At 44.2% G+C, this 25904-nt stretch overlaps 1 protein-coding gene across 1 annotated transcript in view; it reads left to right on the forward strand.

Annotated features, from left to right (window-relative positions):
- The first annotated feature begins 1683 nt into the window (after positions 1 to 1683).
- The window catches only part of ZDHHC9 (zinc finger, DHHC-type containing 9), a 60606-nt gene continuing 36385 nt past the window's right edge, over positions 1684 to 25904 (forward strand). The window contains exons 1-5 of the mRNA XM_006862834.1: positions 1684 to 1892; positions 2211 to 2279; positions 3825 to 4126; positions 18681 to 18841; positions 23590 to 23748. Of these exons, the coding sequence (XP_006862896.1) occupies positions 3960 to 4126; positions 18681 to 18841; positions 23590 to 23748 (487 nt within the window). The 5' untranslated portion in view covers positions 1684 to 1892; positions 2211 to 2279; positions 3825 to 3959. The remainder of the gene's footprint in view (positions 1893 to 2210; positions 2280 to 3824; positions 4127 to 18680; positions 18842 to 23589; positions 23749 to 25904) is intronic.

The following is a 25904-nucleotide window of genomic DNA, read 5'->3' on the forward strand; positions in this document are numbered from 1 at the left end:
CTCTTGATCATATGCTATCTCTTGAAATGGTTGCACATCAACCATTTCCATTTGGTACAGTGACTCTCTGTATTCCTTCCATCTTCTCTTGATGCTTTCTACATCATTGAATGATTTGCCCAGAGAATCCTTCAATAACGCGGGTCGAATTTTTTCTTTCGTTCCCCAGGCTTGAGAAATGCTGAGTGTGTTCTTCCTTTTTTGTTTTCTGACTCCAGATCTTTGCACATTTTGTTGTAATAGTTGACTTTGTCTTCTCGTGCTGACCTTTGAATTTTTCTGTTCAGCTCTTGGATCTCCTCATTTCTTCCATTTGCATTAGCATCTCTCTACCCTGGAGAGCGAGTTTCAGTGTCTACTCTCAGAAACCCTAAGGAGCAGTTCTATTCTATCCTGTTGTTGTTGTTAAGTGACGTTGAGTTGGTTCTGACTCATAGCAACTCTGTATGGGACTTCCGAGGAGCAGTGAGTGGGTTTGAAGCACCGGTCTTGCTATTCAAACTGACTTTGCGGTGTAGTGATTTATCCTACAGCGCCACACCAGAGGGTTGCTATGAGTCAGAACCAACTGGATGACAGTGGGTTTGTTGTTGTCAACCAAGAATAGCAACCTTAGTGGCACAGGGTTTAAGCATTTGGCTGCTAACGGAAAGGTTGGTGGTTCCAATTCATCTGCCACCCTGGGAGATGAAGATGTATCAGTCTGGTTCTATAAAGATTACTGCCTTGAAACCCTGTGAGGAAGTTCTACCATGTTCTTTCGGGTCGCTGAGTCAGAATATACTGGATATCAATGGTTCTGGTTCTGGTTTTGATCCACCTGGAAGAATTTTTGTCTTGCCAGTGGAGTTTCTCTCATGTAGTTACTGGCAATTATTGTCTTCTGTACTGTAAAATGATTTCTATATGATTGAGGACACTTGTCCCTTTCAAGTTCCTTGTTATGATTGTTTGTTTTGTTCTGAAAGCCTTAGACATCGCCTGGGTGACTGGGGCTGGTGGTGTTCCTAACGACTGAAGGGTATTTGGAGGCAGAAATCTTGTTCTTATGCAGATAAAGAATAAAATCCACAAGAGTTGTAGTTGATTTTTCTGCAAGTGGGGCTGGAGAAAGGAGCCCTGGTGTTGCACTGGGTAAGAGCTCTGCTGCTAAGCTCCTAACTTGCAAAGTCAGCGGTTCTAACCCACCAGCAGCTCCCGGGAGAAAGGTGTTGCAGTCTGCTTCTGTAAAGGTGACAGGCTGGGAATCCTATGGGTAGTTAGTTATACTCCTATAGGGTTACAATGAATTGGAATGAAATGACCCACACCTAACAAGAAGAAGACTGGAGAGGCCCAGGGCAGACCTTGTTTGGGGTGATCTGGTATTGCTTCAGTGTCTCCCTGTATGTGTGGGTGGTAGCTAGTCTCTGTCCTCCCTGTCCCATTGACATTACTCTTCGCCTCCGTCACTGCAAAACTATGACAACAAGGTAGCGCTCCACGTACCGGTGCGCGGACTCTAAAGGGACGCTGGCAGTGGCTTGGCAGGTGGGCATGTAACAGAGACTAGGGTGGGGGAGTGGGGCGGAGGCATAATCAAGTGACGTTGGCAGTAGCCAATGGTAGTTCAGGGCAGGGGAGGCCGGGGCGGAGGCGCTGAGTCCCATTGGCCAATGGAAGACAAGCAACTTCTGGAACGACCTGGTGACGTAAGGAGCGTTCCATTAGGCCAGCGGTGGGCGGTTGCCACAGCTGGTTTAGGGCCCCGACCATTGGGGCCCCTTGTCAGGAGGAGGCAGCCTCCTGGCTGGGAAAGAGAAGTCGCTGCCACCTTTGGCGGCTGCCTGGTCCCCTGAGACAGGCCACTTCCTGCCATCCATCCCCCGCCGAGTTTCGGGTCCCTCCTTCAGGTAATGAGGGGTGGGGGCTGGGGGCTCCAGGGTCTGGCCGCGTGGTGGGCTACCCTCTCTTTCCACCAGGACCTAGGGGCAGTGGCACTGCCCTTGTCAATTCAGCAGCCCCGAGCCCCCGGCCCGGGTGCCTACACGTGGCGGGTCTGTGTGCGGGTGACTGTGGCTTGAGTCCCAGCCTCCCGGGGCGGTGGTCCGTGGCGTGGCGGCAGCAGGGCGGGCCCACCGCAGCCGCGCCCGCCCCAGCCTCGGCACCCCACGGGTGACTCGCTCGGTTGGTCGTTGGCTAGCTGCGGATTCTGATATTTGTTCTCCCAGGCCCTGCTTCCCTGCCCTGGTCTCTCTTCTGCAGCTGGGCCAGTTGATCCGGAGGAGATTGTTTTCTAGGTTAGTTTCACACAAAGGAAGTGCTCTTTGCACCTCTGGCCCCCCACCCCCCTTCCCCTAGCCCAAGTCTTAGATGTGCTTGCTGCCCGGCTCCTGCCTGTCCCCTTCTGGAGTCCTGCCCTCTTCAGCCTGGCTGATGCTCATCCACGGACCGCAGGCTTCCGCTTCTTGCTTGCCAGCGTGGGGCATGTGGGGGCAGTGAATAGAGGCCAGGGCACCACACCTGAGCCCAGGAGAGGATTCAGTGAGGGAGAAAAACCAGGCCTGGCAAATCTGGATACTAAGTAGTAATGGTATTTAGGACCCTCTGGAATGGCCCAGAAAGCATCTTGATGACTTTTTGTAGTTGTTGCCATCTCTCCCCCCACCCCCACCCCACCCATGAGTCTCCAGCCATTCCCAAGTCTCTCCTGCGTAAGTCAGCCTTTCACCGACAAGTCTGTGATGTGGTTTCATTAAGATTCCCACAAATGTTCGGCCAGATCAGCAAGTTGGGTTCATTTGCCGGACTCAGGAAGTTACAGAGGGTTTGATTAGGGGAAATCTGTTTTGAGTAAATGCAGTGTGTGTCTGTGTGGGCAGAGTTCATCGCCCTGCCAGAGGGTGACTTGGCTCAGATTTGAGTGGCTAATTGAAGAAAGGTGATGAAGTGGAGGGGTGTGGAGGGGGTGGGGTTGATTCCTTAAGGACACAAACTCTGTTATTTACAGAGAATAGTTGTTGTTGTGTGCCATCAACTCGATTCTGACTCTTAGCAACCCTGTATGTAAGAGTAAAAATGCTCCACAGGGTTTCCTAGGCTGTAATGTTTACGGAAGCAAATTGCCAGGTCTTTTTTCCCATAGAGCGGCTGGTGGGTTCAAACTGCCCACCTTTCAGTTAGCAGCAGAGCTCCTAACCATTGAGCCTTTATTACTCGTTGCTGTTGCTAAGTGCCGGCAAGTCAGTTCCGACCATAGCAACAGTTTCCAAGGAGCGGCTGGGGAACTTGAACCGCTGACCTTGTGATTCAAACCGACTTTGCAGTCCAGCGCATTAACCCACAGTACCACACCAGTTGATTAAGGAGCTCTGGTGGCACTGTAGTGTAAGCACTGGACTGCTAACCACAGGTTGGCAGTTCAGCTCCACCAGCCACTCTGCTCCTAGAAAGATTGACAGCCTCAGAAATTGTACACAGTTGCAAAAGTGCACTGGACTGGGAATCAGTAGACGTGTCTTGACCTCTCAGCTTGGCCACTTTGTGACCCTGGGTGCATTATTTCTTCTTTCTAAGACAAAGTCTTATGGAGGACCATCACTTATAAATTCCCTTCCAGTGTCAAGGTTTAGTTAAAAAGAAATACTCATCCCCTTCTCTTCAGGAAAGCGTTTAGCCTTTGCCCCCTGTAGAGGACAAGCCCAGATTAGAAATGCAATGTTCCCACTTCCCTATATATATCCCACCTCTTCAGGTATTGTTCATCTGCCTGTCTCTGAGAAAGGAGGGTTGAACTGCCTTTTCTTCTTCTTGCTTCATGTTGTTTTCTTTTTTTCCCTCCTTAGGGCATGAAATTGGACTTTTAATGATGTTTGATCCAGCAGCAGCAATAGCAGGCAACGCGATTTCAAAGTTGGGCTCAGCCTCTGTTTTTTCTGTCTTGTGATCACCAAACTCATTGAGGACCAGGAATTCCAATCATGTCTGTGATGGTGGTGAGAAAGAAGGTGACACGGAAATGGGAGAAACTCCCAGGCAGGAACACCTTCTGCTGTGATGGCCGCGTGATGATGGCCCGGCAGAAGGGCATCTTCTACTTGACCCTCTTCCTCATCCTGGGAACATGCACGCTCTTCTTCGCCTTTGAGTGAGTTGCTCGATGATAGTTTCTTTGGGTCTGAGGGGATAGTGTTCTTTCTGGGGAGTTGGTGGATGGCTTTCACTGTCTTCTTGAGCAGTTTCTATAGATCATGCCAACTGGGACTTTACTGGGTGTACAAAAGTATCTAAGGAAACCTTGGTCTTTCTCAACAAGACCAAGATCTTTGACACTAATTTTGTAGACTTAATTTAGAGCTATCCCTGGAAAACTTGGGAAGCGCGAGAGGCTGTCTTTTTTTTTTTAATTTAAGGTTTTTATTGTGAATTGAGTGAAAGTTTACAGGGCACAATATCAGTTTCACATTCAACAATTCATATAACTTGTTTCATTACATTGATTATAATCCCCTCCATATGCCATCAGTTAAAAGTATTTCTCTTTATCCACTTTAGCTTTTGAGAGGCTGTCTTTATAGTATATGACGGAGCTTCAAAAAGTTTGTGGAAAAATGGAATGAAAAGAGAATGGAATTTTCCCATGAATTTTTTGAAGCTCCCGCCCCCACACACTTCCTTGTCCAGTGTATCTTTTTCACTCCTCTTGTCTCCTTAGGAGCTTAGTGATAAGCTGCTGTTTTTATATCCATCCCAGGCCTAAACCTCACTGTAATAACTCCACCCAACTCCACTCACCTAGTCTGTTATTTTGTGTCCTGTTTCCTTAGGGCTCAACTTTCAGCTAGCAGTTCAGTTGAAAAGCCAACTAAACTAGGAACCTGTGCCACAGATCAGCTGTGTGCCTGGCACATATGTGCTTATTAAATGTGACATGCTCTTTCTTTCTCTCTGAATTGCCCAACAGAAATAGCTCTATTCTGTGTATGGCTGATAGCAGCCTTGGAGTTGTTTTTCCATGAATAGCTAGTACTATAACCACTTTTTGAAATCTTGTAGCTCACTTCTCAGGGGAGGTGGCCAGTTTGGATTCTAGGGTACTGTGGCATGGCTGTAAGATGTTTCCAGAATGCTATATACTCTAGGGATGAGCATAATGCTAATTGCTTCGGGATTGCTGTGAGGCGGACCTCAAAAAGCCATAGGTGTGTGTGTGTGTATGTGTGTGTAGTCTGCGAGTCATGGTGGATACAAGCCTGCTCTAGTTCATGTGCACAGCTCACCTGGAAATGGAGTTCCCCTGCAGGGGTGTGGTCATGGCAAGAAGGAGGGGGCTGTTTGGCCAGCCTTTGTGGATGATTAGAGTACGCTCTGGTCTCTGAAGGTTCATTTTTGTCCTAAAAAAATATTGCTACTAGGATTCCAGTTCATACATGTAACAGTTTATTCCAAACAAAAGGTGCTTAACCATCTGTCTGCCATCAGTGGATGGCTGCAGACAAGTTCTCTCAGGAATACACTTGCTTTTGTTTCACTAGGGTGCTCTCCTAAATAGGTCCAATCAAAACAGAGGCTTTTAAGGGGATATTCTGGTCCAGTTCAATTCAAGGCAGAAAGATCAGCTCCAAAGATCATGGCGAATGTTTTCTTGGGATCCCAAAGGGGTAAACTTGACAGATTTCCTTGGAGATCATAGGACAATCACAGGGGCTTATTAGGAAGAAATTTTAAGCAAATGGAAAACTGCGTTAGTGAGAAAAGGGCCAGGAAAGTTGCGCTTTTGGAGAATTGTTTTCCATCACGACAGTGCACCTGCTCATTCTTCGAGGGTAGCAAGGGCTGCCCTATCATCATTGGGAACCCTTACCCCATCTACCCTGAGGCTCTGATCTTGCCCCGCTCGGCTTCATTTTGTTTTCCAAATTGAAAAAAAATGTTGACAAGGAACACAATTTGAGTCCCTTGAGGATGCCCAAACCGCCCTTTTGATGTGCTTATAAATCAAAGCACACAAGAAGTTTTTGGGGAAAGGCTGAGCGAGACGGAAACACCACTTTCAGAGGTGTGTAGACCTTGATGAGGATTTGTCGAGAAGCAAAAGGCTTACATTTTTTTATGCTTTTGTTTAACAAAGGTAGATTTGGTAGTAATATGTTTTGACTTACTCTCATGTAATGGAAATTTTGTTAAAGTTTGTTAAAGTGGATACCTTTAACAAACAGAAATCTATGCTCTTGTAGTTTAGGAGACCAGAAGCCCGAATTCAGGGTACCGACTCTAGGGAAGGTGTTTTCTCTGTCAGCTCTGGAGGAAGGGCCTTCTCTCCTTTCAATATCTGTAGGCTTGGGGTTCCTTGGAGAGCTCCACATGTCTGTCTTTACATCATTCTTCCCCTGGGTTTAGGAGCGTTTCAGCGCCGGCACCCTGGGTCCAAAGGATGTGCTCTGTTCCTGACACTTCTTTGATCTCTTGTAAGATAAAAGGTGACACAGGTCACATCCCAGGGAAAAGCCACTTACATGAAATCAGGGCTGTGATCGGAGTAAGAATGTTGCAGCCTTTCCTGATCCCCTGTTACAACGTGGTCATACCAGATCACGTCCTGAGGAGTGATTGCATCGTTATATAACTGCCAAAGTACTGAGAACAATAGCCCATCCAAGCTGACACATATTTTTAAGGAATATAGTTTAATCCATGGCACTCTGTAAGGGCTTCAGGCTTTTCCAGTGCATCAGGAGTGGGTTTGTGGTTGCTTTGTCAGACTTTTTGATGGTTTGATGGTTGCAGCTCGCTTGGGTAACAGAAGTCAGAGGAGGGGGACCTTGCTTTTCACCAGAGCTGGGAAAGTAAGGGCAGAGGCTACTTAGCTGGTATCTAGTTTGAGTTTCATGATTGAGAGTATGCGTGTATACTTGTGTGTGGTACAAGTAAGCACGTGCAGCCAGGCACGCAGATGCCTAGCATTTAAAACGCCACATCCCTCCCTCCCCATCTTCTCTCTGTTTGCTTTGCTTTTTTCCTGCCTTGCTTCTGTTGGAATTACAGAGCTGAATTCTGCTCCCTGTCATTCGTCCTTCCTTTCACTCCTTTCCCTGCTGAATTACTACTTCTTTTTGTCCTCTTTCCCCTCCCATCCACACCCTCATGGTTAAAATTTGATGGTTGGAACTGTTCAAAACACAGATAAGACTGATTTCCAGACGCTGAGTGAGGTTGGCAGTTCTGGGCCAACTGGAAATGTCTGGTCTGACTGGCTAAGGGCAGGTGAAGTTGGGAGCTATTGGCGTTTGACCGTTTTTGTTTTTCTCGAGCAAGAAGACAGTGATTTGACTCTGTCCACCTCAGGCCCCTGAAGGCCTCTGAAGAAGTCTGCCTGTGGGATACAGTGTATCATTAACCAAGTCACTGTCACAGAAGCTGGTTGAATCTTCTACTAAGACCGTATCCCCCCAACTCCCAAGCTATTTCTTGCACTTAGTCATCAGGTACAGAAGGTGAAGTTGTTTGTAAACTGCCCTGTGTTCCAGCTGTCTGTATGCTAGAGTAAATGATTGTGAAAGTAGGGCTTGGGCAGGGAGTTGGTGGAAGGAGGAGGAGAGAAGAAGGTAGGTTAGGTGTTCAGTGAGGAGTGGAATCGGAGAGTGAAAATCTGGCCAGTGAGAGATGAATCCTTTTGGTTGAGAATGGTGAATTGTGTGTTTGTGAATGTGTGTATGTGTCTGTGCTCATTCAGATACCTAGATACTCTAGGTGATGCCCGCCTTGTGGTTAGCCAATGACAGGCCAGACCAGGGACACCAGGGTGCCTTTAAGGGAGGGATTAAGCCTCTTTCTGAGCAAATTCTAGCCACACAGTGGGGGCTAGGGTTTGAGGGATAGAGTTTGGGCTCCACTATGAGTGATGGAACTTAGTGAGGCCCCTGGGAATAGCTGATCTAATCCCTTCAGACAGGCGAGGTGTCTGAACCATCAGTGACTAATGGCTGCCTATTGTCCTTTTTTTGGCTGCTCCATTCTTATGTGGCTGGAGGACAGTTCACAACTTGAGGTTCGTCAAAAGCTGCACTTTTGGGACAGGCTTCGGTTTGCAGCAGGTGCTTAGGAACTAGTGTTATGGTCAGTGGGAATGGTGTGAGAAGTCTGACCAGGCATGTGGGTTCCCCTTAATGAAAACCATGCTGTGTTAGTAGTACCTGGGACTTGGGGATTTTGCTTTCAGGAGTATAGAACTTTCAAAAGAGGGGCTTGTAATTCCCCACACAGAAGAGGTGGTAGGTTGCCCTTCCAGGAACGAATTCTTTCAAATTGTTACAAGTGTTTCAGAAGAAGCTGGGTGGCCCTCTCTCAGGGCTGCTGATCTAGAGTGAATTCCTGCCCAGAATGGAAAATTGAGCTTAATTACCCCTTCAAACTCCTGCAACTCTGAGAGATTATGAAATTCCATTTACTTGCAACTTGTTCCCGTCTGGAAGACTCAAATGCCACATACCTCCCTGCCTCCCAAAACAGAATGAAAGTGAAAAGAAAGAGTATAGATTGCTAATAGGTTGCTCCATGTGTTTAAATGAAAAGCAGAGTGAAAATTATATTAAATGGTTTCAAAAAGCAAGGGAAGGATTTCCTCATTTATTCTTAGCATGAGGTATTTGGGCAATGTGAATGCATACGCCATGAGGCACATGAGCTGTTTTCAGTTCCCCTGCTCCAAGTCTGCCCAGCTTGTGCAATGAACACATAGCCACCAGCTTTGCCTAGAATGTCAGGACACTCCAGCACAATGACAGTGACAGTCTGTGAACTGTCCAACTACTGAAAGGCTATTGTGGTTTTCAGTCATACTCTGATCAAAGCATGGTCCTGGGGAAAGGACCAAGTGCACTTTCTTCTGGAATCGGCTTCCCAGCTTTCTTCTTTAACGTTGTGACCCAATCACTAGGGGGTTAAGGTCCTCAGACTTACCTTGCAGCAAGAATGACTGTAACTCTTGACCCCTGAAGTAAAGGCAGCTTGCTGCCATGGTTGGTGGTTAGTCTCTGACTGTGCAGACAAAAAACAGAGGAGATCGTATTCAAGACACTGTCAAACCAGTTTCGGTCAGTCTGATCCTCCTGGGCACTTTTGATGTTCGTATTGGCAGAGGAGTCATTGAATCGGATGGACTTTCAAAGCCTTGTAGCACTCACTGCTTAGTAAGTGGCCCGCTTCTTCTAGCCGATCCAAATTCTACCTACCCCTTTCATGTTCTTTCTTGAGTCAGTTTTCCTTCATGAACCCTTTCCAATCATTTCTGCTTGCATGGGACTAATTGGATATATCACACATTTAACAAAGAATCTTATGACATGTCTTACGTTTTTGAAATCTCTTGTTATTGAACCTCCCTTGTTTTGCTCTCTGACAGCTAGATGTGAACTCTTTTGTCTTTATTGTTCTCACATTGCTTTTCACCAGGTAGATAGTCAAACAGTAGGTAATAAATGAATGTGGCTGGATTTACACATTCTGGAGGTACTTAAAATTTAACCATCTTGTATCACTGAATGAATCACCATAGAATGATAGGCCTGGAAGGGTCTTTGGAAATTTGTTCTGCCATTTTGCAGGTAGAATTCGTTCTACCATTTCTGGACCCACAGAAGGAGGTTACTTCATGAAGATCAAGTTTCCCACTAACGTGTCTACACGACACTGCTGTTCATCTCATTGCTACTTTTTGAATATGTGCACAGTGTCAAATGGAAGTCCAACATATTTCAGGCTCTTGCTAGCAGTTTTTGTACTACCTAGTGGCATCTGGAGTCCTGGTAGGTGCTGTAGGGTGAGCACTGGACCGTAAAGTCGATTTAAATTGCAAGGTCGGCGGTACAAACCCACTAGCTACTCCTCGGAAATCCTATACAGGTTCTCTCTGAGTTGGGATCAACTCAATGGCACTTAACAACAGTGACATCTAGGTTATTTGGGTCTCCCAAGCTCATGCTTCCGGAAAAATGAAGGTGTCTTTGTGGGGAACTGAGAACATTCTGGTTGGCTTTCTGGTAACCTTGCAGGAACAAGGAAGCCCATCTCTAAATATGAACTTAGAAACTTTGAAAATGACCACTTCTACCCCTGCTGCCAAAATGAGAACTTGGTGAAAAACCAGTGTATGTGTGCTCCCCAAGTGTGTGTGTCCCCCACTTTGTTCTCTGTGTCTGCTCCGGATGCAAGGGGCCATCACGTCCTTGCAGATGGAATAGAAAATGAAGATCTGACCATCCATAGTGATTGGGTTTGAGGAAATACTGGGGACTAGGCAGACCAAAGCCAAACATTGACACACAGAAGATTGCTGTTGTTAAGTGTCATCGAGTCAGTTCTGACTCATAACGGCTATAGGGTTTCCGAGGAGTGGGATCGAACCGCCAACTTTGCGGTTAGCAGGCCAGTGCTGATTCTATAGCACCACACAAGAAGGACTTGTTGTTGTTGTTAATTGCCATCGAATTGGGTTGGTTCTGACTCATAGCGACTCTGTATAGGGTTTCCGAGGAGCGACTGGTGAATTTGAACCACCAACCTTGTGGTTCAAACCGACTTTGCAGTCCAGTGCTTATCCTATAGCACCACACCAGGACTCTTTAGTGCCTATAATAATAGGGTCCATGTTCCTGAAGAATATCTTTAGGTAAGATTGGGAAGAGGGAAGAGTGACTTTATCATGTGCTCTAATCCTGAGAGAACTAAGTTCCAGAAGCATTGCTATCTAGAACTTAGTTTTGTGCTTCTTGTAGCCTAGGATTCTGTCTGTGGTTTGTCCAACCAAACACCACTTTTAGAAAGGCATAGTTGCCTCTTTGGTGTCAATCTGTTATTGTCTGTAACTAAACTCAACTTCCTGATAAAGCCCATTGCCTGTGGAAGGGTTGGATTAGGGCTTCTGCAGTTTGCTTCCCTTTCACAATTCTTTATGGCTCTGTCATTCAGAATTTGTGTATTTCAGCTTTTGCTACCTTTTTGTGATAATGAGCTTCACATTGTCAGTCTCTACGGGATACATCCCCCATCTTTTAAGATTAATTGTGTACTGTTGTTGTTGTTGTAAAGTGCAGTCAGTCGGTTCTGAACCAGAGCGACCCTGTATAGGGTTTCTGAGGAGCAGCTGGTGATCTTGAACCACCAACCTTGCAGTTCAGACGACTTTGCACTCTGGCGCATTAGCCCATAGCGCCACACCAGGAGTCCTAATTGTGTATAGTGATCATCTATTTTGGGAACAGCGGGCACAAAGAACAGGAAAGTTCCCCAGTGTGCTGACATCAGTTGAGCTGTTTATTGAGGGAGAGAAGAGGTCTCCTAAATCTTTCTCCTCAGAGATGCCATAGCTGGTATTGTGCTTAAGAACAAAGGAGGCACCTTATATCTCTTGCTATAGCAAGAAGCTAGCTAATTCAGGGTAATTAGTGCAACGCTTCTGGAATGGAGCAGTAAGAAGACAGGAACCTTAGGATGATGATTGTTGTTGTTATTATGTGCTGTGGAGTCGGTTCCGACTCATAGCGGCCCTACACAGGGTTTCTGAGGCTGTAAATCTTTACGGGAGCAGACCGCCTCATCTTTCTCCCGTGGAACCGCTGGTAGTTTCAAACTGCTGACCTTGTGGCTCGCAGCCCGATTTGTAACCACTACGCTACCAAAGTTCCTTGATGATTAGATAAGGCCAATTCATAGAGGACCTCTAATACTGGCTCGTGGAGTTTGGAGGGAACCGCTCTTAGTACGTGAGCAGGAGTGTGTAATTCCTTCTGGAATTTGGCAACTACTGAGCAATTTCGCCTAGACAGAGATTTTGAACCTCCTGTGTGAAAAATTGGCTCATCACCTCTGAATTGAAAATGTCCCTGTTTGATTCATTTTTTCCCCCATTGGCATGGATGCAAAACAGGCTTGTGCAGTTCCCTCTGACCTTCACATAGCAGCAGTCTAGAGACTGATGTTCAACTAGGTTCTAGTGTTTAAAGAAACATTTCCCCTCAAGCAGACTCAGCGTGTCTTCAGAAGAACCTTGAAATGGCCCTTTGGGTGATCCCACATGCCTACTTTGCTGAGAGTAGGGGTGGGGAACATCTGGCCCTCAGGCCATCTAAGGCCCATGAAATTATTTGGTCTGGCATTGCCAAGGCAACTGCATGCAGTTCCAGCCATCACATTGGTGATGGTGGTGGTTATGTGCCATGGAGTTGATTCCGACTCATAGTGACCCTTGTACAGGATTTCCGAGGTTGTAAATCTTTACGGAAGCAGAAAGCCTCATCTTTCTCCCACGGAACAACTGGTAGTTTCGAACTGCTGACCTTGAGGTTCATAACCCCTCTGCTACCAGAGCTCCTTGTTGTTGTTGTTGTTATGTGCCGTGGAGTCGGTTCTGACTCATAGTGAGCCTGTACAGGGTTTCTGAGGCTGTATATCTTTACGGGAGCAGAATGCCTCATCTGTCTCCTGCGGAACCGCTGGTAGTTTCGAACTGCCGACCTTGAGGTTAGCAACCCAGTTCGTAACCACTATGCTACCAGAGCTCCTTCCAGAGTGCCTTAGGAGTGAGTTAATTAAATATTTGACCAAATAGAGCAGACTCATTTTTAAGTTGATCATTTTGTATGGCCCATGGATGGTGTTATAAATTTTGGCAGAATAATGTTCCCCACCCTGCTCTAGAGGTGGTGGTTGTTGTGAAGTACTGTCAAATCAGTTCTGCCTCATAGAGACCCTGGGTAGGGTTTCTAAGGTTTGCACTGCCTACCAGTGCTCATCCTACAGCGCCACACCAGGAATCCTGCTCTAGAGGTAGGTTGTATGTAAAAGTACAGGCAGCCATTATATCAGGGAAGACTTAGATCAAAGGGTATGACTATTATGTGAGACCACACACTCTCATGGGTTTCTGGTCCTTGAGACTTCCTCATGTTCCTTAGAGCCATTCTTAACTGCTGCTATTGGAGCAATCTCAAGCAGTCACCAGCTCCCCAAGAGAGTTCTTCTGTGACCACGTACAGTCTAAGAGTCTGAATCATCATCTAAACTCTTGATTTTTGGCCTTATCTAATTCTGTATCTCTTTCATGTGCTAGTTCTGTTTTCCTCAACAAAATCAGCTCTGCTTTCTCTTCTTCTTCTTATGTTAGACCCATAAACACTTGTTTGTTGATTGATTGCACTAATAAAAGAACAAAGAAAAACAAGCATATGGAAAAAAGTTTATTGGGGAGACTTACAATCAGAGTACTTTTTAGAACACTAATCTAAGCTGTGAAGAGTGGCCCTGTCTTGGAATCTGTGTGCTTTCTTACTAGCTCTGCTCACAAACCTCTTTTGAGTTTGCGTTATGCTTTTTTGGGGGGAGGGGGAGGCATGATTTGAAGTCTGTGTCATTATCATTATTCCTCCCATGAACTAGCATGCTAAGAATGGGGGATGGGACATGACACATCAAACCAGCCTGGCACTGGTCAGTACCACTGTGTTGCCCATGGGGACGTGTGGAAGTCCAGTTGTTTAGCCCAGTTATAGAAGCCTGGAGTCCTGGCATGGTACTGTAGGATATACACTAGACCGCAAGGTCGCTTTGAACCACAAGGTCCGTGGTTCAAACTCACCAGCCATTCCTTGGAGACCCTACACAGGATTGCTATGAGTCGCAACTGACTTGATGGCACTTAACAACAACAACATGGAAAAGCCTGATGCCAGTCAAGAAGTTGGTAGAGGATGGTTTGAAGTGATCACGTCTCTTCAGGTGATAGAAATGAAGACCTAGTCGGGACATGGTTGCATCTGTAAAATTACATGGGCTGAAAGAAACGTCTAACCCCCTGGAAGGAGGAAGGCTTCTTGGTACTTTGAAAACAAAGGAGAGCTCTGTTTCAAGATGTAGATGGCTTTCATTATTCCAAGAGATTATATAGACAGAAGTTACTAAAGGATTTGAAAAGCAGTTGGTTGCATTTGTGGTTGACAAATCCATTTATTCACTAAGGCAAATTAGTGATGTTTAAGGATGTCCCTGTCTTTTGAGGTCAATATTTGGAATGACCACCGAACGTCACATAACTTGTTCTTATCCTGTCCAGCTTACTACAATTACAATTACCTGGAGGAGGCATTCCTGATTATAACTAGTAAAGACAAGACACTATGGGTTGTAGTTTGCAACAGTCTCGGCCTCAGGCTCTCTGAATTCCCTCTTAGGCCTGCTGGCTTTACATCTGCCTTCCCAGCCACACCCACCTACTAGTGACAGCTGGCTGCCAGCAGCCTCATCTCTAGAGAACAAGACAATGGGCCTGTTGTGCACTTGTTGATACACAGAGTGGATTGTGTTAGCAGGTGCAGGGGCAAGTCTGTGGAGATTACAGGGACCTTTATCCTTGGTGGTGTAGCGTAATCGAAATCTAAGTTGTCCTTTGTCTGGTCCTACAAGCAGGTGTTGGAACTGGATTGAGTTAAGCTCAGGCCGATCTGTGTGTGGGGGCAGCATTACTTTTGCTTTTATTTGGTGACTCTGCTCTCTCTCTAGCCTTTCCCTTGAATCAGAAAATTTTAAACTCCCTTTGGTGACCAATCAGGTAGTTCTGATTTTTCTAAGAATTGTTTTGATTGGAGTTAGTTGATGCAGGGCACTTTGAAATCTGGAATCCTTTGTTTGCAAAAGTGAGTTTAGGGATAGGCAGTGACTAGAAAGATGACTGTTTTTGGTTAGTGCAGTGATTTCACTCAGCTTGTTCATAAAGTGGAGCCTCATGTTTCCCCTGTACCCTTTGGATGCTTGATAAATGGACTTGACTTTCATTTCTGAATTCATTGCTTGATTATCTGTTCCAGCGAAGGGGAGCAATGGAAAAGAGAATAAGCCCAAAGCCAGTGATATGCCAGAACCATAATTATCTTGAACTCAGCTAGCCAGATTCATCCATTTCTAGATGCTTTTCCTCCTACCCTTGGCTTTTAGGAGAAGGACGCAACTCATAAAAAAGTAAACTTAAAAGTGACGAAGTAAGTTAAGACCAAGAATTTTGTTTAAAAACAAGCAAGCAAGCAGAACAACTGCTACAGTCATGTTCCAGCTTCAATACATACGACCACCTTCATAGTAAATTGCTTAGTCTGATATTACAATTGGTTTGCAGCCCCTCATGCAGTTGTGTGTGTGTGGCAGGAAGACAGGGGGAGGCTCTCATGGGGGTTGTTAGCCGTTGGCTCTGAATGGCCAGCAGCTTGTTTAATCCCTGTGCTGATGAGGTAGCCCTTTTCCTTAGCTCACTTTCTCAGCTCTCCTTCTGGTCCTTGCTCATCCTCTTTAGAGCCTGCCTCCAAGAGAACATCTCTGTTTTGAAGGTGAAAACGTGCCTCAGGAGGAGAATAACAATAGGCCACTGATAGCCCTCATCACATATTCCCATTTACTTGGTTTGAAATTCCGTCCAAATCAACAAGTATTTATTGATAACTTCTTTGTTTTCATACTTATATTAGACTCTGGTAGCATAGTGATTATGAGTTGGGCTGCTAACCTCAAGGTCAGCAGTTCGAAACTGCCAGCCATTCCACAGGAGAAAGATGAGGCGTTCTGCTCACATAAAGATTTACAGCCTCAGAAACCCTATACAGAGTCGCTATAAGTTGGAACTGACTCCACAGCACACCACCACCAGCATTAGACCCTGGGAGATAGAGAATTATAATAATGTTAATATCTACATTTACTTGGTGTTTAGTTTGTGTCAAGGACAACTGGTGGGGTGCTGTAGGATCAGCGCTGGACTTTGAACCACAAGGTCGGCAGTTCAAACCCACCGGCTGCTCCTCAGAAACCCTAGACAGGGTCACTATGAGTAGAACTGATTCGTTGGCACTTAAAAAGTGTCTGTCAAGTTCAGTTCTAATTTTTTTATTTGTATGAACACACTTAATCCATGTAACAACCCATGGAGTACATAGGTCAACTCATAGTGACCCTGTGTCCAACAGAATGAAACACTGCCTGGTTCTTTGCCATCCTCACAATCTTTCCTATGTTTGAGTCCATTTTTGCAGCCACTGTATTTTACAGATAAGGAGACTGAAGTTAGCTAACTCACCCAAGGTCACACACTAGGAGCTGGTAAAGCCAGAATTGGAACCCAAACATTCATGCTCCAATAAGATTCCTTTTCTTATGAAACATATAGCCTAGTTGTGTTGTTGTTGTTAAGTGCTGTCAAGTTAGTTCTGACTCACAGTGGCACTGTATAGGGTTTCCAAGGAGTAGCTGTGAGTTTGAACTACCAATCTCGTGGTTCACAGTCCAGCGCTGATCGTACAGCACCACAGTCTAGCTGGGGGAGATGAATTCACATGGAGAAACAGCTAGGAAACAGTACAAGGTTCCGGTAGTGAGAGCTACAGTGGGTAGAAAGGGAGACGTGAGTATAGTGTACCATAGACCTTTTGGAGAAGGCCAGACCTCTCTTAAGTTTTAGATTCTTTATCTATCAAATGGGTACAATAGACGCTATCTTATAGACTCACTTTGAGAAATGCTTGAGATAATGCACTAACGACCTTAGTGCATTATCTGGCACATGACGAGAGCTCAGTAAATTGTGCTTGCCATGACAACAATAAAGTTTATACCTACATGACCTGAAAGATGAATAGACGTGGGGCCTATGGAGGCTAAGAGGAGTGGCCTTCCAGGTAAATTATGAGCAAAGAGTGGGAGTTAACCTGACGTTGGGAAGGAACAGTGAGGAGATACAATTCTCTTTTTTCCTTGTTTATGGTCAGTAGTCACTTACTGTTGCTGTTGTTTGTTGCTGCTGCACAATAGAATGAAACACAGCCTGAGTGGTCCAGCAACACCTTCATGATCAGCTGCAGATCAGACTGTTGTCATCCATATGGTTTTCCTTGGCTGATTTTGGGAAGTAGATCACCAGGCCTTTCTTCTTAGGCTGTCTTAGTCAGAAACCTTCACTGAAACCTGCTTAGCATCAGTGCAATATGTAAGCTACCACTGACAGACTGCATATGAGGTATCAGGGCTAGGAATCGAATCCAGGTCTCTGGCACAGAAGGCAAGAATTCTTCCACTGATCCATCAATGTTTCATAGTCACCTACTAACCAATCAACCAACCAAACAAAAAAGCCCTCTGCCGTCAAGTTGAGTCCAACTCATAACGACCCTATAGGATGGGTAGGGCTGATCCTTGGGGTTTTCAAAGCCACAGTATATACTTACGGAAGACCTCTACATCTATCCCCTATGGAGTGGCTGGTAGTTTGAAATGCCAACCTTTTGGCTAGCAGCTGAGCACTTTAACCACTGCACTATCAGGGCTCCTAGTCACCTATTAGCTAAACTAGTTGAGGGGAGAACAGGAATCAAATAAAATGAAATCCTTGACACCTTCAATCTGTTCTGCATTTATCATGATGTAACTTATTGGTCTAGTTGTGAGGGTTTTTTTTTTATGTTGATATGTAATTCGTACTGAAGACTGTAGTCTTCGATTTTCATCAATAAATGCTTCAAGTCCTCATTGCCTTCAGTCATCCTCCAATCCTGGTGCTATGTTCTTCTTCAGATAGTCCATTTTATTGTAAAAATACAACTCCAATGCATGCCTTTTCTGATTTTAAACCTTGGAGTTCTGGTGTGGTGCTGTAGGAAAAGTAGTGGACTGCAAAGTCAGTTTGAACTGCAAGGTTGATAGTTCAAATTCACCAGTTGCTTCTCAGAAGCCCTATACAGGGTCGCTATGAGTCAGAACTGACTCATTGGCACTTAACAACAACAACAGTATCCCTTTGTTCTGTTTAAACGACTGCCTCCTGGTCTGTGTATAGGTTCTTCATGAGCACAATTAAGCATTCTGGAATACCCGCTCTTTGCAATGTTATCCATAGCTTGTTATGATCCACACAGTTGAATGCCTCTGCATAGTCAACAAAGCACAAGTAAACATATTTTTGGTATTCTCTGCTTTTAGCCAAGATCTATCTGATGTCAGCAATGGCATCTCTTTTACCACATCCTGTTCTGAATCCTGCTAGAATTTATAGCACCTCCCTGTCCTGTTGAAGCAGCTTTTGAAGTCAGTCAGTAAATTTTTACTCACATTTAATATTAATGATATTGTTTGTTAATGTCTTCATTCTTTTGGATCCAAATGGTGGGTTGTTATTGTTAAGTGTTGTTGTGTTGGTCCCAACTTCTGAGGAGCAGCTGGTGGGTTTAACTCCCGACCTTGTGGTTCACAGTCCAGTGCTGATCCTACAGCGCCACACCAGGATACACCAGAATGGAAGGGTTGTTGTTGTTAAGTGCCGTCGAGTCAGTTCTGACTCACAGCGACCCTATATAGGGTTTCTGAGGAGCAGCTGGTGAACTTGAACCACCGATCTTACAGTTCAAACCGGCCTTGCAGTCCAGCACATTAACCCGCAGCACCACAAGTATGGTGGTGGTGGCAGTGTGCCATGGAGTCGGTTCTGACTCATAGCGACCCTGTACAGGGTTTCCGAGGCTGTAAATCTTTACAGGAGCAGAACGCCTCATCTTTCTCTCGTGGAACAGTTGGTAGTTTCAAACTGCTGACCTTGCAGTTCGCAGCCCGATTCGTAACCACTATGGTCTAAGAATGGAGGGAGGTTTAATTAAATGTTAACTGCCGGCTTTCTTCAGGTGCCGCTACCTGGCTGTTCAGCTGTCTCCTGCCATCCCCGTGTTTGCTGCCATGCTCTTCCTTTTCTCCATGGCTACGTTGCTGAGGACCAGCTTTAGTGACCCTGGAGTGATTCCTCGGGCCCTACCAGATGAAGCCGCTTTCATAGAAATGGAGATAGGTGAGTTTTCCGATCAGCTGGCAAGTCTGTGCGTAGGGAGTGACCTTAATCAGTAAGTACATGAAGGGACACGGAACAGTAGTTACAGATTAATAATCACTCTGAGCTCCTGAACCTGAAGTCATAACCATGCTGTGGATTGGGTAAGGTAGGTGGGACAAGATTCTAGTCATACCCTTCAGTCTTCTCTGCAGTGGTTGCATTTCAGGAGAGATTTGTTATCACTGTTCCCAAGAGGATAATTAAAAAAAAAATTTTTTTTTGGGGGGGGGAGGTCACCAACTCATTTGAGATTCTGACAAAAATTGTAAACTGTCTCCCCATAAAAATATTCTTTCCTGAATGCATGGACACACAATTTGGGGTGTAATTTCAGAGATTCATAGGTTTGCTGAAGCCCTTTCATGGACCACCGCAACCAAGAATTCCTGCTTTAGAGGCGCGTACGAGGTGAGAGGAGAGTAGCTATTGTGCCAGAAACCACAAAAAAGGGATCAATTACAGGGTCAGTACAGGGCAGTTTGCAGTTCAGGGTAGGAATCTTTGGGGCCATAGATAAGGTGTTACACTACCCAAGAGACAGGGTGTCTTTAAGAGGTGAAGCAGAACATCCTAGGGCTAAAGAAGTGGGTATCTTGGGAGCTGATACTGGGAAAGAAGGCTAGAATGCCAGTAATAAGAGGGACTGAGAATTCACCAGATCCAAAAGCAGCATCTCAAGTTGGGTACCTGGTAGCTTCACTCAGCATCCAAATCAGCTGGAATAGAAGAAGGGACCCTGGACTTGCAAGACTGTTACTCCAAGGAGTCAGCCAATCTCTGACGACCTTGTAGTTGTCTGAGCATACTTTGAGCATACTTTGAAGACATCTGTGCTTCAGTATTTCTTTTGTTGATTTTTGCTGTGTTTTCCCCCTAGCTTCTTACTAGATTTCTTTTTGCAAACTTCTAACCAAGGGTTCAACTTCTGTTGCATAGGTGACACACAGGGCATTTTTAAAAGGGCATTAAGTCAGCTTGAGGACTAAGGTGCGCCTGACCCAAGCCATGGTATTTTCAATAACTTCATATGCATGCGAAAGCTGGATATGTGAATAAGGAAGACCGTAGAACAATTAATGCTTTTGAGTTATGGTGTTGGAGGAGAATATTGAAAGTGCCATGGGCTGCCAAAAGAACCAACAGATCTGTGTTGGAAGAAGTGCGAGTGCTCCTTGGAGGCCAGGGTAGCCAAACTCTGTCTCTCATACTTCAGACATGTGGTAGGATAGAGGGTCAGAGAAAAAGAGGAAGACCCCAGTGAGGTGGATTAGCAAAGTGGCAGTGTCAGTGGGCTCAAGTGTGGCAACAGTAGTGAGATTAGCCCGGGACCAGGCACTGTTTCATTCTGTTGTGCATAGGGTCACTATGAGTTGGTACCGACTCGATGGCACCTAACAACAAAACAACAAGCCTGTTGACATTATAATGGTGAATACATGGCATTAGACATTTGTCACAAACCCCATGGGGCTGTACAACACAAAGCGGGAACCCTAATGTAAACTGTGAAGCATATGGAGACGTTCAAAATAATATCTCGGTATTGATGGGTTCATCAGTTGGAACAAATGTACCACAGGAATGTAGTATGTTAAAAGGAGAGACAGTGAGCAGGTAGGAGGGGATATATTGGAGCTCTGTGGACTTTCTGTAAACCTAGGACTGGTGGGGATAATGGGAAGAAAACAGAGGCTAGATGTGTTGGCACAGCTGGAGTTCTAGCGAGACGTGAAAGCGAGGGAGAGTTGGGATTGCCACTGTTTCTCCAGCTGGGTTATTCTTAAATAGTTCCCCTTCCACTTACATATAGAGAAGCCAAGGGTCAAGCTCCTGCCTTCAGATTCTTGCTTCTCACAATAGCTTGTTGACAGGGTTAGCTCTTAACTGAACCAGAGGCCCAGATTCTCGTGGTCCTATTGCGACAGATGCATTGCTATGTTTCTTGAGTTCATACCTGTGTTCATGTTAGCAAGTGTTTGTCAACTTGTCTTGCTCCTGTGCTGGATCTTCTCTGGATGGGAGCTGGGAGGTGAGGAAAGATGAAAACGCTGGATTCCCCTGCTTCATAGCTCCTTAGAGGGAGGGTAAAACAGGAACTGGCTTTCCTGGCTGCCCTTCTGCAAAGCATATGAAAAGGAATCTTTAGGTGGCATTCTTGTACTTCCATCGTCCTCTCATGACACCCTTTTCAGATCAGATGTGTGACACACTGTTATTGTTTGATTTCACAGCATCCACCCCACTCCTCAGAAAAAGGAAAAATGTTCCATATGGCAGATATTTTTAAAATCAAAGTAAAATGGGAAATATTCTGTTTTTAGAGTTCTACTGTACAGTGAGGGTGCATTGAGACAGGCACTCTCATCTGCTGTGGATGGGTGGGCCTGCACGTTGCTACAGTCTGTGTGGGAAGGGGTTGGACAGTGAGCAATTTGGGCTTTAAGGGTTCCTGTCCCTTGTCCCCCAAATTCTACTTCTCTAAGGATTTAGCTGAAAGAAAATAGAGATTTACACAAATTACTGTAGAAAGGGGCTCTGGTGTAGTGCTGTAGCATAAGCACTGGACTGTTAACCACAAGGTTGACAGTTCAAACCTTCCAGTGGCTCTCAGAAACCCTACATAGGGTCACTATGAGTCTGAACTGACTCGACAACACACAACAACAGCAACTGTGGAAAGATTTTTATTGCATATTTTTTTTTCTTGCTTTTTAATACGGGCACAGCTATTTTAATGCCAGAGCCCTGGTGTGGCATTGTAAGATAAGCAGTGGACTGCTAACCACAGGGTTAGTTGTTCAAACCTACCAGCCACTCCTCTGAAGCCCTATACAGCGTCGTTATGACTCAGAACTGGCTGGACAGCACTTAATAACGTTTTAATGCCAACAACTTCATATGTTACTGTTTAGACTTCAACATGCTTTTCTTTCTTCTTCTCCTTTAAAAATGAATTTTAACTGCTGAGTATATTTTTGGAGAAGGGAGTGGGGGTTGGGACTGAGATGGTGATCAAATAGAATTTCATTTTTATCGATATTTTAGTTGTTTACCTGCAGCATTATTTAATCAGTAAAAAAAACCAGAGGCAATTTAAATGCCAACAATAGAGCATGGTTACAAAATTTGCGGTATACTCCTAGGGTGGAATATTATATCCCCAATAAGGATATTTTAGGGAGGAAAAATAATCATGGGAACATATTCATCGTACAATGTCCAATGAAACTTGCAGGGTACACAGTTTTATTTAGAGTATGACATCAAGTTTTTAAAACTCATGAATGTGTATCCGATGAAGTTTAAACAGAAATATGTATGATGCTCCCTGAGTTAAAAGACTATCAGTGATTTTTGTTTTTCTTTACATTTTCTGCTATTTTTGTCTAAATCTTTTGCAATAAGCATGTATTACTTTAATATTATAAAATTATGTTCATTTTCAAAGATTGTTTTTCTAATTGTAATTTTTGCCAGTCTTTTTTTCTATGGATATATTAGATTTTTGCAAATTAGTAGATTTTTACATATTTGTTTTTAGCTTACATTTCCATTTTGCAACATATTGTGACTATTTTCCTTCATTGTCATTTTACTGATGACATTATTTAAATGGCTACGTAATACTCCAGTCTATGTAAGTATCACGTTAACTGACTTAACTTCACCTTAACTAACATTGAGGTTATTTTCCTATAGCAACATCTTCTATACATCTCTTTGTAATTTTGATAAGTTCTGAGAATGTTCTTTAAAAATTGAAACACTTCATTAACATGTTTATGAAGGACATTATGCTGAGTGAAATAAGTCAATCACAAAAGGCCCAATACTGTATGAGACCAGGGCTGAAGAGTGAATCACACTAGAGAGGTGGTGCAAATTGACTTGGGTGAAGGAGAAAGTAAAAAGAAAAACAATAAGGAGAATATATTAATTATTAACTAAGAATTTTAAATAAATGAAATTTTATTATTGTTGTTAAGCATCAAGTCGGTTCCAACTTATAGCAAACCTGTATAGCGTTTCTGAGGAGTGGCTGGTGGGTTTGAACTGCCAACTCTGTGGTTAGTATTGTATGATATTGTATATAAGAATGGCCTTTTCTACAAACCCTTGCCAACACTGAGTATTTTTATTCTCTCATATATTTGTTAATAAAATAGGTAGAAATGGTATCTTTGTGTTTTAATTTTTATATTTTTTGATTGTTAGTGAAGTCGGATACTTTCATTTCATATGTATTTTGTTGTTGTTGTTGTTGTTAAGTGCCATCCAGTCGAATCCAACTTATAGTGACCCTGTATATAAGGTTTCTGAGGAGCAGCTGGTGAGCTTGAACTGCCAACCTTAAGTTCAAACAGCTTTGCAGTCTGCTGTATTAACGCACAGAGCCATACCAGGGCTCCAGGACTTAGCCATGTTATTCTTGCTTTGTTAATATATTTCCTTATAATCAGAAAAAACAACAATAACAAAAAAATTGAAGGAGCAGTATCTCACATGTGCACAAAAGAATTGCATGACCTTCAGTGGAGTTTTGGAGGGTACACTGATGTGGAAAGTCTCGTCTGGAAATGCTAGTCTGAAGAAGACAGGGGGCCCAGGAAACCTTTGATTACTCCCGTTCATTTTGGAGAGGTGATAAGACATTTGGGCCCAAGTAATGGCCAGCTGTGATGCTAACCATCTTCAATGATTTACAGAAGCTACCAATGGCACCGTACCCCAGGGCCAGCGACCACCACCTCGTATCAAGAATTTCCAGATAAACAACCAGATTGTGAAACTGAAATACTGTTATACATGCAAGATCTTTCGGCCTCCCCGGGCCTCCCATTGCAGCATCTGTGATAATTGTGTGGGTGAGTAAAACCAAGGGGACTTTGTCTGTGGGGGTGGAAGAAGAGAGTAATTCTTGGTTAAACCAGTGAAGATGGCAAGACAGATTAGAATTAACTAGATAAGAAACAAGCTCTGGAAAAACTGTGACTCAATTGTGCTTGTGTAATTCAAATCATAATTTAAATATCCTCTAGTCTAAAATAGGCAGACTCCTGGTGTGGTGCAAGGTCAGCAGTTCAAACCCACCAGCTGCTCCTTGGGAACCCTATGTAAGATCGCTATGAGTCGGAACCGACTCGATAGCACTTAACAACAAGAAATCTAAAATAAGGGAGCTCTGGTGGCATAGTGGTTAAACTGTGGGTTGATAGCCAAGAAGGTCAATGGTTTGAACCCTCCAGCTGCTCCATGGGAGTCTGTGGCAGTCTGCTTCCAAGATTGACAGCCTTGGAAAGCCTATGGGACACTTCTATTCTGTCCCATAAAGATTGCTGTAAATTGGAATGGACTTGATTTTGTTTGGTTTTGGAATCTAGAATAAAAAAATGCTGGTAAATGGTAAACTAAGCTTTTATAATCAGCCTGTTTGGCAAATCTAGATTTTCTTCTGCTGGATCTGTTTCAAGTGGAGCCAACCTTACACAGGGGGCAGAGAACTTAGTCTGTTGGGGAAAGATGGGCTATACAAGATGCATTATTTTCTAGAAGAAGAAAGTTGCTAGCATTTATTGAGTTTCTACTACATACTAGGCACCATGTTATGTGTTTTACCTTTCTCTCATTCAAGAGTCAAGAAATCAAATGGCATATTGCATTAGGCAAATCTGCTGCACAAAATCTCTAAATGTTTGAAGCGCGAAGATGTCAGTTTGAGGACTAAATTGCACCTGACTCGATGTATCGAGTTCCTTTCGAATTACCTGACACAGCTCAGTCAAAAGATTCTTCTTGGATCAACTATCAACACTCATAGAAGCAGCACTCAGGAAATCAAATGACATATTGTATTAGGCAAATCGGCTGCACAAGACCTTTTTAAAGTGTTGATGAGCAGGGATGTCGGCTTGAGGACTAAGGTGCGCCTCACCCAAGCCATGGTATTTTCAATAACCTCATATGCATGCAAAAGCTGGACAGTGAATAAGGAAGACCATAGAAGAATTGATGCATTTGAGTTATGGTGCTGGAGGAGAATATTGAAAGTGCCATGGGCTGCCAAAAGAACAAAGCGATGTGCTGGATAAAGTATAACCAGAGTACTCCTGGGAAGCCAGGATTGCCAGACTTCATTTCTCATACTTCAGACATATTGTCAGGAGGGACCAGGCCCTGGAGAAGGCTATCATGCTTAGTAAAATGAAGGGTTGGAAAAAAGAGGAAGCTCCCCAATGAGATGAATTGGTACAGTGGAAGCAGCGATGGGCTCAAATGTAACAACAATTGTGAGGATAGTGTGGCAGTGTTTCGTTCTATTGGGCATAGGTTCGCTATGAGTTGGTACATACTCGATGGCACCTAACAACAACAAAAACAACTACCTGTCTTAGGCCACGTTTTCTAGAGAAGCAAAACCAGTGAAACATATATATATGTAAATATATACAAAGGAGTTTATTACCAAGGAAGTGGTTTAGAGTTGTAGAGTCCCAGGTCCCCAGCAGAAGAGAGAGAAAGAGAGGCTATTGAAAACACCATGCATGGCTTTGGTCAGGTGCATCTTGGTCCTCAAACTGACATCCCTGCTCTGGAACACTTTTGAAAAGGTTTTGTGCAGCAGATTTACCTAATGCAATACATAGTTCGATTTCTTGACTGCTGCTTCCATGAGTGTTGATAGTAGAGCCAAGCAAAATGAAGTCTTTGGCAACTTCACTCCTTTCTCCATTTATCATGATGTTATTTATTGGTCCAGTGGTAAGGATTTTTGTTTTCTTTACATTGAAGCGCAACCCATACTGAAGGTTGTGGTCTTCGATCTTCATCAGTAAGTAGTTTAAATTCTCTTTGCTTTCAGAAAGCAAGGTTGTATCATCTATATATCTCAGGTTGTTAATGAGTTTTCCTCCGATCCTGATGCCATGTTCTTCTTCATATAATCCAGCTTCTTGGATTAGTTGCCCAGCATACAAATTGAATAAGTATGGTGAAAAGATACGATCCTGGCACATACCTTTCC

This window comes from Chrysochloris asiatica, unplaced genomic scaffold (assembly GCF_000296735.1).
Source record: "Chrysochloris asiatica unplaced genomic scaffold, ChrAsi1.0 scaffold00051, whole genome shotgun sequence".
NCBI lineage: Eukaryota > Metazoa > Chordata > Mammalia > Afrosoricida > Chrysochloridae > Chrysochloris > Chrysochloris asiatica.